Source organism: Eriocheir sinensis, chromosome 2 (genome assembly GCF_024679095.1).
Source record: "Eriocheir sinensis breed Jianghai 21 chromosome 2, ASM2467909v1, whole genome shotgun sequence".
Lineage (NCBI taxonomy): Eukaryota > Metazoa > Arthropoda > Malacostraca > Decapoda > Varunidae > Eriocheir > Eriocheir sinensis.
The window spans coordinates 4,975,681-4,990,890 of NC_066510.1; the positions used below are offsets into that span (position 1 = coordinate 4,975,681).

Consider the following 15,210-nt stretch of genomic DNA (forward strand, 5'->3'; position numbering starts at 1 on the left):
GTTGCGCCTGGATCATACCCAGCATGCACTATATCACTGACGGAATGGCCATGATCCAAACACTAGGGAATAGGATGAACGCTAAAACTCTCGGTGAATGGGCTGATGCTGTTAATTGCTGACCATGTCAATCACGTGTTTTCAAACAAATGTACCGTCGTTGACCATGTCTTCGATCAGTACAGGAAGAAATCAATCGAATCAACAGCTCAATGTCTGAGTGCACGGGGCAAGAAAGCAATCAGACGAGACGTGCTGGCAAGAAGTCAGTCCACTGGGCAGTGGGATGGATTCATCTCCTTCAATGAAAACAAAACTAGCTTGGCAAACTTTCTGCGTACAGAATAAGCAAAAAAGTTCCAGAATGAAGAAGGACAAGAGCTGGTGTGGACCTCATCAGGGAGAGATGTTTCAAAGTTGTCATCTGCTGAGCATGAAGAGGCTGACACGATAATTCTTCTCCATGCAAAAGAAGCAAGTGAGCAGGGATACCCTCAAATGATTGTGGTGAGCCGAGACACTGATGTCCTTGTTCTCCTTCTCGCCCATCAGCCACACCTCAGCCTCTTTCTGTGGATGAATGCGGGAACACATAAGAAGCAACACTTTGTTCCTGTTCATTCCATCACCATCACAGATTTGCAGAGGACATCGCTTCTGGCACTTCATGCTGTACCTGGCTCAGACAGTACATGCCAGTTTGCTGGCACTGGGAAGCCCTCCACATGGGCTATCTTCCTAAACAACTCTCAACTTCAGCAGAATCTTGGCAGGGAAGACTTTCCAGATGAGAATGTGCTACCTGATGCAGTCACTTGTCTGTAAGCTGTATGGTCCCAGTAGTAAAAACAACTCTATTCAGCAAGTCAGGTGTGATTTATTCCTTGGCTTGATCAAAGCAGTTGAGAATCTGCCTCCAACACGCAATGCTCTGACTCTCCACATTAGGTGGGCACATTATCAGACCTTAGTGTGGAGAAGAACCTTCAAAGCTGAAGATAGTGGGTGGGAACTGGTGGCAAAAGAAGGCAGTGAGGTGCTTCAGCCCTGGCTGATGATTGGCAAGCCACTCACTGCAATCTGTTCAGAGCTCACACCATACAATTGTGCATCCTGTGCAACTCGACGTTGCAAATGTGCACATCACGAACTGGGCTGCACTCAAGCATGTAGATGCAAAGAACTTTATAGAAATCCATTTACTGTTCCAGTTCAGTAAGCCATAATGAAACGTATTTGCGCAATCTTTCATGGTTTCTGCAAGGCAGAAGGAATCTGATAATAACATACTGACTGAAAGTGGAGTCAGCTTGACTGTATGATTGCGGAGAGGAACAGAGAGAACACTGATGATGGTAGTGGAAAGTACATAGCCAATCCTTCCTGGGACCATAGGCCTGAGTCAGCAAATGCCACCTCAACCTTGATAATAAGATGACCGCACGTTTCTCGTATCTTCTGAATTCCAATCGCCGTTAAACTCTAGTATGTATCATGGTAGGTATGTGTTGTATGCTGGCTTTGTCTGTGATGTGTTGCAATAACAGATGTTAGTGATAATGTTTATCATATGTGAGGTATCTTGACCGCATGTCAGGTGGCACTGTGACCTCACCCTCAGAGTTACGAACAAACATGTGGGATTCGTTACAATACCCACGCCGCCACTAGGCCAGGAATGAGCAGGAAAAGCATTAGGAGGGCAGAACAGACCCAGCCCTGACAGAGACGAGACATGTACTCATCTCCTAGAGATACAAGAAGCAAGATGAGTCATGAGAGCCAAGGGGATCGAACCCGTGTGCTAGACAGCGACGAGCCAACTGTGGAAGGAGCCTACTGCCGTTGAGTTCTGGAGAAGGACACATTTAGGTATGTTAGTTGTATTATCTGTTTTTTCATGTGATGAGATAATCTATATATCGTGTGTGTGTGTTTTGTAATGAAAAGTGATTACTCAGGAATGCTATGTATATATTGTTAAGGCTAACGGAGTTAACGTACGGCTTCTTGTTATCTTTGTAACACAGACCAAGATATTATAGAACTGTTTGTATTGAAGAGTAAATACGCAGGAATTCATGGTCTAATAGATTTAAGTTTCGTACGTCTAAGATTTATTGTGAATTTGCAGAAACGATTACACCAAGACTGATGTGAAGACATACTGATTAAAGTTGAATTCATTCAGTCTGGGAGTTTGAACCACCTTAATACCCGGGAGAACAGTACGGCGCCTCACTGACTGACACTAATGAATCCTTCGCCATTCTGAACAGTTTCATGGCAATGAGACTGAATCCCTCAGCATCACAAGTAATGATGGTAACACTGGTGTAAAACATAGAAATGTGTTGGTTCTGTCAAGTTTGCTCAAGGCGTTGACATTTACTAATTCGTGTGCTAAAGAAGAGTATGATTGTTTATCAGGATAAGTACAAATATCACACATTATTTAAGTTCCTTTACAACACAGGTTTTGGTGTTCAGCTTTAAGGTTAACCAAAACAAGAATGGTTCTGCACAGTATTGCTGTCTCCAGTTTTGCCCCTTAATGTGTTCATTTTTTCTCCTAAATCAGGAATAACATAAATCTTTGTGATCCAGTACAAAAATAAAGCAAATAAATGTGTTCCCCGTGTTGGAATATGCTGTAATTGACACAAACATCTACAACAAGTTTAAAACAAATTTCGATGGCGGCCATTTTGGAAACTGTCATGGCGGCCATACCATCCAGATTCAGAATGTCCAGCAAGTTGAACAACACTTCTCTATGCCTAGACACTTGAAAAAATAGTTGGACAATTCTAACATGCAACCAGAACGATTGCTTTTTTTTTTTTTTTTTTCAAGCTACAGATTTCAGCCTCCAGACTATACGTTACGACATCACTTGCTCTCGTGCCCACGACCTTGATGTTTCAGAATTCTCCACCATCTGGCTGAAAATTCATCATCACTATTACTAAGTACGTCTGTGCGGTTTCTCTCTCATCTAACTCTACCAACTATGTAATTATTTTTACTATTTGAACTATTTGAAGTGGAGCACATCTTGACTGACTCTCCCTTCGCTGAAATCTCCATCTTAGGAAATTTCAATGTTCACCGCCAGCTTTGGCTTTCATCCTCTTTCCATCACATTTCTCTATCATTTTCTTGTAGTTCCTTCTTTTCTCAATTGCCTCTTTTATCCCATCCGTTCACCACGCACTTCGATCCTTTCTTTCCTTTTCCGCACAACCTATACCTGACTATATTCCTCAGCTGCCCTGACCACCGAACTCTTAATTAAACGCCTCGATCATTCACTCCTGCACTGTGTTCTATCCCTACTCTTGCTCGGCCAAGTATTTCCTCCACTTTCCTCCTATACGTCTCCCTGTTGCCAGTCATGCAATTTCTCACTTGCTAGTTCCTTCCTACCTTTTTCCCTCTTCTCATTCCTTCTGAATTCCCATTTCTCTTTCATCCTAATTTTGGCTACTACTGTGAAGTGATCAGATCCATTGTACATTTCTTATAACTTTTGCATCTACTACATCTGTCTCAGCTATACAATCTATTACACTCCTCATGTCTCTCCTTGTCCATGTATACTTATGAATAAGTTTGTGCTTAAAGAAGGTGTTTGCCAATGACAAACATCTCTAAGCACACACATCCACAAGGAATTGTCCATTTTCGTTCACTCCATCCACACCCACATTCCAACCACACCCATAATCTCCCCGTTTCCAACTTTTGCATTTATGTCCCCTAAAACAGGAATTCTTCTTTCACTTCCAAAGTTGTTTAGACACTGTCCTAAATCCCCCAAAATCTCTTCATCTCACTCTTGCCTTTCCCTCCCATATCATCAAAGGGTTAGGGTTTAGGAAAAAGTCTTGTATGTTGGGCGTGTCTCAAAAACAGGTCGGGAATACATGTAGGGTGCTGAACCAACTGCTCTAGATCATTAGGGAGAGCAAAGTTATAGGCTTGTTCACCAGGCTGGTCAGTGAAATAATATGAATGCTAAAGTTCATGGTAAACATTGAAATCTATAATGGAATTTCAGTGAAGGGAGAATCAGTCAAGATGTGCTCCACTTCGGAATATAAAGTAAAAAAAAAATATCTAGTTGGTAGTTACATGAGAGATCTGGGGTCATTTGTGGTCCACCCTCAGACGGGGACTCCGAGGTAGTTTTTGTTTATTCGCAATAATGAATTTTTAATTTTGATTTTTTTTTTTTTTTAGGAATTAAACATGGATCACTAGCTGTTCTGGCTGACGAGCTCCTTGCAACAGAGGATGAAAAGGAAGCTGAAGTGGTTATGGTGGCACAGAGAGGTGAAATGCAATGGAAGCACTTAAATGTGTTTGCTTGGGCCGCCATATTTGCTGATGACGTCATCACAGCACGGAGGCGCTCCACCTCTCCAAACTGGGCTGGAGCGGGCACTCCGAGTTGGCAACTCGTGCTGCGGCATCACGCGTTTGAGAGCACCCTGGGCGGTCCCAGCAAGCCACTGGGAAACCCAGGGGCAAGATTCACCCACGTATGTGAGCGCAGGTGGGATAAAATGGCGGCTAGCCAGTACCAAATTGTATTTTCCCCATATGTACTGAGTGAAAAAGTGGGTGTTGGTAGTGGCCGAGTGGATAAGGTGGTGAGCGTGGCGTCGGATTGAACAACATCAAGAGGTAGATAATGCTTACTGGTGCACGGGCTAGAATGAACGGGGAAAAAAACAAAAAAAAAAAAAAAAACAGAGGTGTGGGTTGGGCAAAACGGCAAAGGTCAGAACCAAATTGAATTTTCTCCGAAGGTTTAGTTATTCCTATGATGCGATTTCCTATGGCGTGGCTGTTGCTCAGAACCAATTAACCGCGCCATACGCGACTCAACTGTGTGTGTATATATATATATATATATATATATATATATATATATATATATATATATATATATATATATATATATATATATATATATATATATATATATATCAGTGGTGGGCACCGATCACTTTTTTTCTGTTCCGATCCCCGATCATCCGATCAGTTTGGGCAACTGATCCGATTCCGATCATCCGATCATTTTTTAAGTACTGCTGTTCCGATCACCATTCCGATCATCCGATCATTTTTTAAGTACTGCTGTTCCGATCACCATTCCGATCATCCGATCATTAAAACTTATTAAAAATACTATTTTTTTAAAATAATAATTACAAGAAACACCTATTTTAGGCGTTCTTTAAGTAATAATTTCAAATAAGTAATAACTTAATATTTGCTAATAAATATCTTTATTTTTCCTCTTTCTTTTGGTATATAGGACATGGTACAGAAAGCATGTTATCTTAACTTCTTATTTTAGGCATTTATTTAAGTCTACTCTTTTTATTCATTTTATGAAAGTATGAAAAAGGAATTATGTTCGCTATTTCAACTTTTGTTTGAAGTTGATTTAGGTTTTTGACAAACATTTTTCAACTGTTTAATATTTTATCATCGATATCTAGGAAATATTTTTTACTATTCAATAAATAAACCGAGTGATAGTGATCATTAATCTCCTATCTTTCCTGATTAAATAGCTTTCTGAATAAAAGATATTGGTCTGTAAATAAATTAGTTACAAGAAGAACATAAGCAATAAGGTTTTGATTTTAAGTGAGCCGGTGTTGTGTCATCTGCCATCCACGTATCCTAAGACATCCCATCCTGATCTGCGCATGCGCGGAACCCGATGTTTACAAACACAGTGTTGATATCGTAGCTTGTCCAGGCAAGATGGCAGCAAGACAACATGGCAGCTTTTATGGGAAAATGGCCAATTTCAAGAATGACATGGACCCCATAATTCAGATAACCTACCATTAAATGGAGAGAATCCGAGAAACATGACCATCAATCAGAAGAGAGTGTAGGTTATCTCATTTATCAAATATACTGACATACAAGGGGTGTAGGTTATCTCATTTATCACATTTACCGACATACAAGGGGTGTAGGTTATCTCATTTATCACATTTACCGACATACAAGGGGTGTAGGTTATCTCATTTCCACATTTACCGACATACAAGGGGTGTAGGTTATCTCATTTCCACATTTACCGACATACAAGGGGTGTAGGTTATCTCATTTATCACATATACCGACATACAAGGGGTGTAGGTTATCTCATTTATCACATATACCGACATAGAAGGGGTGCAGGTTATCTCATTTATCACATAGACCGACATAGAAGGGGTGCAGGTTATCTCATTTATCACATTTACCGACATACAAGGGGTGTAGGTTATCTCATTTATCACATATACCGACGTAGAAGGGGAGCAGGTTATCTCATTTATCACATTTACCGACATTTAAGGGGAGCAGGTTATCTCATTTATCACATTTACCGACATACAAGGGGTGTAGGTTATCTCATTTATCACATATACCGACGTAGAAGGGGAGCAGGTTATCTCATTTATCACATTTACCGACATTTAAGGGGAGCAGGTTATCTCATTTATCACATTTACTGACATACCTCATTTACTGACATACGAAGGGTGCAGGAAGAAACTTTCATATTTCAAGGAATTTTCAATTTCAAAACATACGTCAATGTTTACTTTTAAAAAGATAAAAAAAAAACTCAGGTGGGACATATCGCGATAGGCAGTCGACAAAGACACGGTACCGTGACACAATTCATCCACTCTTTGTTTGTAAACAAATCCCGCGCATGCGCAGATTGGATGGAATGTCTTAGGATACGTGGATGGCAGATGACACCACACCGGGTAGGACACATAGCAATGGGTTTAAGTTGGATAAGTTCAGGTTCAACAAAGACATAGGCAAGAATTGGTTTACCAACAGAGTGGTGGATGAGTGGAACAGATGTAGAGGTCATGTGGTGAGCGTCAACACGATGGATACATTCAAGAAGAGGTTAGATAAGTTCTTGGATGGGAGGGGTTTTGGGGCGTTAGTTTGGTGCCGTGGTCTGGGCAGCATGTTGCGCTGTCTCGCGAGACCTCCTTCCTCCTCCTCCTCTTGTTGCGGGGGGAGCCCGACGGGTGGGTGGGGGGGGGATCGAGGGAAAGCAAAGCCCTCTCCCCAGTTAAGAAGGTGGTGAGGTCGAGGCGGGGCGAAGCCCCCCCTTTTAACTTAGGTCTTGTTGGTTTCCCAAAAATGAACTGCCGCTGCTGCCATTAGAGGGTGGTAACACTGCAACAAAAAATGCATAACTGACAACTGGGGCAGGCCACTCGGTTACTGGAGTGAGCAGAAGCCCACTACTGCAGCCCACACCACACTGTCATGGTGTCGTGTAACAAGTCCCGCCAAGCAAATGAAGCGACTTTGCGCCTGCGCGTCTCATTCACGATACCTTACTAGGATTAGATAAATTAACGATCAATAATTATCGCTTAATTTTATAAAAAAAGACGCTTATTGAAGTAACTATTTAGCAACGTGTATAACGATAACTGTAAGAAGTCCGCAGTCACTTGTTGCCATGACAACGTTGACAACTTTCCTTTCTGTGATCGGTGATCGGAAGTTAGTTTGTGAAGTTCCGATCTCCACAGTCCGATTACCTTTTACAAAGATGATCCAATCTTTGCATTCCGATCGCCAATTGCTGTTCCGATCAGATCGGAAGATCGGACGATCAGACTGATGATCGAGAGTGCCCAGCTCTGATATATATATATATATATATATATATATATATATATATATATATATATATATATATATATATATATATATATATATATATATATATATAATATGGTATGGTATGGCACCCATCTTGTATATCAGCCCCCCCTTCACCTGGAGCTGGATCTGCCACTGCACTAGACAGTTGCAGGAAACACATTACACCCACTCCATGGAGAGTGACCTTGAGAACAACCGATTGTAAACTACCCGGAAAACAGCTAAGTGCAGAGGAGAGTCTAAGGGAGTCTGAGGGTGAAACTCTATGTTTTCTCATCCCCAGCTTGACAGAGCATGTTCTCATGAAAAGGTGGACTAAATCAAACTAAAAGAAATCGAACAGACGGATGAAAAATCAACAAATACCCATGATATTTCAATCTCTTGCTCTTAGCGTCAAATTTAAAGGTTTAGCCACGTGCGGCTGGGGCTTTAAAAGTGGATTATAAAGAACTTTTCATGAGCAGGATAGCTTTTTTTTAGACCTTTAACTTGATCAATTGCGAAAAACATGAAAAATGATTATCTCAAAAAATAATGCCATGAGACGCTCACCTTAAGCAGTAGTTATCAAAATAGCACCTTCAATCTGATGAGCACTGGAGCACATTACTCTGCACATCCATCACAAAAGATCCATGTTTATTTCCTATGAAGAAATTCCATGACAAGTTTGTTGAACTCCTCAGGATAGCGAAGATGAATGTTGTGTTTCCCATCGTCCATATACACTAACCTGAAAGGAAGAGTAAAAACTGAAATAGTGCACGCTGTAGTCACAAATTGAAAAAAAGAGGTTTTCTTGGAAGATTGAAAAGAAGGCAGATGCATTTATACCACACTGCTTTATATATATGGTGGCTGAGTGGTTAGTGTGCTGGGCTCACATTCACCACGCCATGAACAACGTCGGTTTGAATCCCCACGCTACCACCTGGGATTTTTCAGTCACCGCCGAGTGGCCTAAGACTACCCACATGCCTTTATTATCATCCCTGGGTTTCAAGTGAATCGTGCACTTTTTTTTTTCTAAACAAGAAAAAAACAATTAATGATAAATATGCTTTAGCAGTTTTATTCCATGATTAATCAAAATTTAACCACAAATTACCTGCACCAACGAAGTTGGGAGGAGGTTATATTTTCGGTCCAGTCAGTATGTTTATTTATTTAATTGTTCGTTCATTCGTGAGCAGTCTCCTGTGCCCAATTTTGCAGATATCTCAACCAATTTTCAGGAAAGCTTCGTGTCCATCCAGAATAGAACCCATTAAATTTTTTGTCAAAGGTCAAGGTCAAAATCGCACAAAATGTCAGATTGGCCATAACTTCGGTTCTCGTCATCGTAGAGACTTCAGACTTGGTTTATATTTTAGCTCATGTAAAGACGCACCTTGCATGGCCTTGACCTTGACCGTTGACCTCGAAAAGTTCGCCCAAGGTCAAAGGTTCCAAAAAAAAAAGTTTTGAAACAAATGCTTCCATATGATGCACCTTGCATGGCCTTGACCTTGACCTCTGACCTTGACCTCAAAAAGTTTGCCCAAGGTCTAAGTTTCCAAAAGAAAAAAAAGAATTTCATCAAATTTTGAAACAAATGCTTCCCTATGATGCATAGGATCACAGTTGATGCCCATACCAATTTTCAGGACGATCTTTGGCGGAGGTGTGCACTCTCTGAGTGCTATGCGTCTAGTTTTTTTATTGCAACCATGCTCAACTTGAAGGACTTGATATTCATCTATATGTATCTTAACACCCAGTTCTGAGGAAAATGTGATTCAAGTTTTTTCTCATTGTGGATATTACCGTATTTCCCGCCATATAAGACGCACCGGCGTATTAGAAGCACCTATAATTGGGCAAGATATAATTAGAAAAAATATTAAAAATTCCACATTTTCCCTGAACTTATTTTTAAAAATAGAGCCGGCTCGAAGGCAACAAAAAGAGTGTATATAGAAAAAAAACCACTACTTGCCGCTCCCAACAACAGAAAAGAGTAGAGTGGCCAAAAGAGAGGTCAATTTCAGGAGGAAAGGTGTCTTGATACACTTTTCTTGAAAGAGGACAAGTCATAGGCAGGAGGAAATACAGACGAAGGAAGATTGTTCCAGAGTTTATCAGTGTAAGGGATGAAGGAGTGAAGATGCTGGTTAACTCTTGCATAAGGGGTTTGGATAGTATAGGGATGAGCAAGAGTAGAAAGTCGTGTGCAGCGGGGCCACGGGAGGGGAGGAGGCATGCAGTTAGCAAGTTCAGAAGAGCAGTCACCATGAAAATATCAATAAAAGATAGAGAGGCAACATGGCGGTGGAATTTAAGAGGTAGAAGACTATCAGTAAGAGGAGAGCTGATGAGACAAAGAGCCTTAGACTCCACTCTGTCCAGAAGAGCTGTGTGAGTGGAGCCCCCCCACACGTGACATGCATACTCAATACGAGGGCGGACAATGCCCCTGTATATGGATAGCAACTGTGCAGGGGAGAAGAACTGGCGGAGACGATACAGAATGCCCAACCTCGAGGAAGCTGGTTTAGCGAGAGAGGAGATATGAAGTTTCCAGTTGAGATTTTGAGTTATGGATAGATCGAGGATATTTAGTGTTGAAGACGGTGACAGCTGAGTGTTGTCAAAGAATAGGGGATAGGTGTTTGGAAGATTGTGTCGAGTTGATAGGTGGAGAAATTGAGTTTTTGAGGCATTGAAGGACACAAGGTTTCTTTTACCCCAATCGGAAATAATAGCAAGGTCTGAGGTTAAACGTCTTGAGTCATGTAATTCCTGTTGAGAGGGTCTTCTATTGAAAGAAGTTGAATAATGCAGAGTGGAGTCATCAGTGTATGAATGGACAGGAATGGAAAGAAGATCATTGATGAATAACAGGAAGAGAGTGGGTGATAGGACAGAGCCCTGTGGAACACCACTGTTGATAGGTTTAGGGGAAGAACAGTGACCATCTACCACCACGGATATAGAACGGCTGGAAAGGAAACTGGAGATAAAGGAACAGAGAGAGGGATAGAAACCGTAAGAGGGCAGTTTAGACAGCAAAGACTTGTGCCAGACTTTACCAAATGCTTTCGATATGTCTAGCATAGCTGCGAAAGTTTCACCAAAATGGCTAAGAGAGGATGACCAAGAGTCAGTTAAGAAAGTAAGAAGATCGCCAGTAGAACGCCCCTTGCGGAACCCATACTGGCGATCATAGAAAGTCAAAAGTGGAAAGGTGCTTTTGAATCTTCCGGTTAAGGATTGATTCAAAAGCTTTAGATAGACAGGAAAGTAAAGCTATAGGGCAGTAGTTTGAAGGATTGGAGTGGTTACCCTTCTTAGGCACAGGCTGTACAAAGGCATACTTCCAGCAAGAAGGAAAGGTAAATGTTGACAGGCAGAGGCGAAAGAGTTTGACCAGGCAGGGTGTCAGCACGGAGGCACAGTTTTTAAGGACAACAGGAGGCACTCCATCAGGTCCATAAGCCTTCTGAGAGTTGAGGCCAGAGAGGGCATAGAAAAATCATTCCAAAGAATCTTAATAACAGGCATAAAGAAGTCAGAGGGGGGATGAGTAGGAGGAATATGCCCAGAATTGTCCAGAGTGGAGTTGTTACAGAAAATTTTGAGAGAAGAGTTCAGCCTTAGAGATAGATGAGAAGGCGGTGCTGCCGTCAGGGTTAAGGAGAGGAGGGAATGATGAAGTGAAATTGGAGGAGATATTTTTGGCTAAGTGCCAGAAGTCACGGGAAGAATTAGAAAAAGCAATGTTTTGACATTTTCTATTTATGAAAGAGCTTTTGGAAAGTCGAAGAATAGATTTAGCACGATTCTGGGAAAAATATAAAGATCATGATTAGCAGGATTAATAGCACGAAAAAAAGCATGATTAAACCAAGGCTTTTTAGCATGAGGAATAGAGAAAGTACGTGGAATGTATGCTTCCATTCCAGAGAGAGAGTGATGCGCTGGGCACACACAGAGGGGTCTCTATCCTGGAAGCAGTAATTATTCCACGGGAAATCGGAAAAGTACATCCTCAGGTCATCCCACCGAGCTGAAGCAAAATGCCAAAAGCATCGCCTCTTCGGTGGGTCCAGAGGATGTACAGGAGTGATAAGACAGGATACAGAAATAAGGTTGTGATCGGAGGAGCCCAACAGAGAGAACAGTTTAACAGAGTAACCAGAAGGGTTAGAGGTAACGAAAAGGTCTAGTATGTTGGGCCTGTCTCCAAGACGGTTGGGAATATGTGCAGGGTGCTGAACCAACTGCTCTAGGTCGTTGAGGAGAGCAAAGTTGTAGGCTTGTTCACCAGGATGGTCAGTGAAAGAGGATGAAAGACAAAGCTGGTGGTGAACATTGAAATCTCCCAAGATGAAGATTTCAGCAAAGGGAGAGTGGGTCAAGATGTGCTCCACTTTAGAGTTAAAGTAGTCGAAGAGTTTTACATAGTTAGTAGAGTTAGGTGAGAGATAAACAGCACAGATGTATTTAGTAATAGAATGACAATGAAGTCTTAGCCAGATGGTGGAAAATTCTGAAGAGTCAAGGTCGTGGGCACGAGAGCAAGTGATGTCGTTGCGCACGTAGGCGCAACATCCAGCTTTGGATTGAAATTTAGGATAGAGATAGTAGGAGGGAACAGAGTAGAGATTGCTGTCAGTAGTCTCAGAAACCTGTGTTTCAGTGAGGAAGAGAAGGTGAGGTTTAGAGGAGGAGAGATGGTGTTCCACAGAATGAAAATTAGAACGAAGACCGCGAATGTTGCAGAAATTGATAAGAAAGAGGTTCGAGGAGTTATCAAGACACCTCTCAGGTCGGCAGCCGGAAGGGGAGTCCTCCCTGGGGGAATTTGTGGTCACCCCCCAGGTGGAGACTCCGAGGTATTTATGTTGTACACCATTTTGAACTTTGAATTTTGGGAAAAGGTGTGTATGTTTTGTGAATGTAGTGTGGTATGGATAAAGAGAGGATCTGTCTTTAGAGAGCATGCTGAACTACTCTCTGGTGTTGATGAGACAATAGGGAAATGGATAGTGAGGACATGGGAAGGGTCTTTGGAGGGCTTCAGCACCCTCCTCACTTCCCATATATACCTCACCAGGAGTGGCTTGCACCCATTTCGGTAGGTGTCTTCCTACGTAATGTGTATGTAGTATTACATTTGGCCACCTTACTTACAATGATTATGACTATGATTTTTTAGGTTGCTTTGTATCCTTCTCTGTGTTCAAAGTGTTCCACTGTTGGTTGAAGAATTACAAAGAGTAGGTTGGTAGATTCACTCACTGCGCAGTGTTCAGGCGGTAACTTTTGCCGAGCTACTGAGGGAACTAATCACATGGGAATGCTACGTTCTGGCCCCCCAAAATTGCCACCCCCAAAAATTGCCAGTGATCGCTACCTATTTTAACTAAAACTGAGTCAACTCCTGTTGAAGGGATGAGGTCTCGCACACTTTAAAATCTCTACAAGACATTGATCCCAAGTGTTTATGCTAACATTTTTCAGGTGAAATGGTGAGAAACAGTCTACCATTCAGTTATTACAAGCTAAATACTCGCACCTAAGCTTACACCATTCTTGTATTTTTTTTCTAATCTCCTGCCACATATATAGCTTGAACCATTTTTCTAATAGATTCCACGAAGACTAATGTTTAATCTGGAAAGTACCGAACAGAATCTAGCCAGTAGAACTCGTGGTAAAGAGATATTTAAAAGGCTGAAACCCGCACAGTACCGAAAGGAGTCGCTGAGGGGCCGAACTCACTCTCACCAAGACTTACCAAAACAAAGGGCTGAAGCTGTCTAGGACACTGGGGAGAAAAAAACAGTGGAACACCTAATTGTAGAATGTAGCAACTACGAGAGGCAGAGAGGGGAGTTAGTACCAGAAGAAGTGGTGGTGATGAGCCAATGAAAAGAGATAAGGTCAAAAGAAGTAGAGTACCCTCTCGAGTTTCGCGCTATCCGAGTTTCGCGATCCTCGAGTTTAGCGCTTAGTCCTAAATTCTTACCATCACGACTTTAGCGCATTACCGCCACGAGTTTTGCGCTGCTTTGACATGTACGGGTCACATCTACCTAACGTCGGCATCATGCGTGCTGCCTTAACCCTTTCAATACGATGATGCCTACGTAGGCGTCACGAAGCCCCAGTAGCATATACAGTGACGCCTACATAGGCGTCATATTTCTTTTGTTTCTTCTTGTATTGAGTTGTCCCGTACTTTGTGTTGGTTACTAAGTAAAGACGCCGTATGCTGTCCTTGAAATCCTATTGCTCCTCCCACCATCCTTGTTCCCACCAATCACAAAAAATGAGCTACAGTATGCACCGCCTTCTTCCCGCCTTGTGTCTAAAATTAGGAAGTCTCATTGGCTCTCTCTCTCTCTCTCTCTCTCTCTCAGACACCGAGGCGCCGACACCATCACGTCTCGCCCACCTCTCTCTCTCTCTCTCTCTCTCTCTCTCTCTCTCTCTCTCTCTCTCTCTCTCAGACACCAAGGTGCCAACACCACCACTCCTTGCCTCTCTCTCTCTCTCTCTCTCTCTCTCTCTCTCTCACACACACACACACACACACGTACACACATACATTGTCTGTGATGACAAAGGAGTATCTGGCAGCTCTCTGACTGATGATAACAGAGTTGTATTTGCTGATAATTTCTCGACATTCTTCCTCCTCTACACAATCATCTGCTTTCTCTATTTCTTTCCCCCTTGTCCCTTTCTCCCCTTTCTTTATTTCGTTTTTTTTTTTTTTATTTCGCGTTGACGCAATTTATATTATGCATAGCAGGTATATGTTGACTCGTCGTGTATACTGCTTTGCAAATACGGGATACATGTAATGAGGGCTTTCAGCAGCATAATATACGGAGGCGACAAGCAGATACATGCCGGCTCAGGTTTCCCGCGCGCGGCCGAGCACGCCGTATATCAGCCAGGCGGGCTTTTTGAACATCCGGCGCGAAGGGGTTAAAAGGTGGTGTCCAACCTTTGGGGCTATGGGCAACCGCGGCTGCCCATATATTATTGGTTGTCATTATGAATGGAAAACGGTTGTGAGTGCGAGTGTGGGTACGTGGGTACTGAACGGCTGCATGTAAACAAACAGATGACGGCAGTGGCTGAGGAGTGAGGAGCAGTGGAAGATGGCCCACCAAGAGATTCATAAAATGGACTGGCAGAGCTGCTTTGCTTACTACTTGATTAACAAGATAAGAGAACACCCCGTGCTGGGGAACCACAGTCCAAAAATCTTTTTATCAAGTCTATGCAAATTGTAGATCTCCCAGTGTTGTTTTCCTTTTCTTCTTCTTCTTCTTTTGACCTGTAATGCATGGCAGCAACGGTGAAAAGTAATAGTAAAAAATTGCAAAAGGGCATAGAAAGCAAAATCAGGGAAAGAAAAGGACAGAAAAACACCTAAGTTCAGGGTGAAGTGTATAAGTGAGCACTGTTAAGTAGCTAAGG

General features: G+C 42.2%; 1 protein-coding gene across 3 annotated transcripts in view; it reads right to left on the reverse strand.

Moving 5' to 3' along the window:
- The window catches only part of LOC126998775 (valacyclovir hydrolase-like), a 45,702-nt gene that overhangs the window by 12,784 nt on the left and 17,708 nt on the right, over positions 1-15,210 (reverse strand). For all 3 annotated transcript variants that reach the window (XM_050860816.1, XM_050860807.1, XM_050860823.1), the window contains exon 6: positions 8,284-8,464. In XM_050860816.1, the coding sequence (XP_050716773.1) occupies positions 8,371-8,464 (94 nt within the window). In that variant the 3' untranslated portion in view covers positions 8,284-8,370. The remainder of the gene's footprint in view (positions 1-8,283; positions 8,465-15,210) is intronic.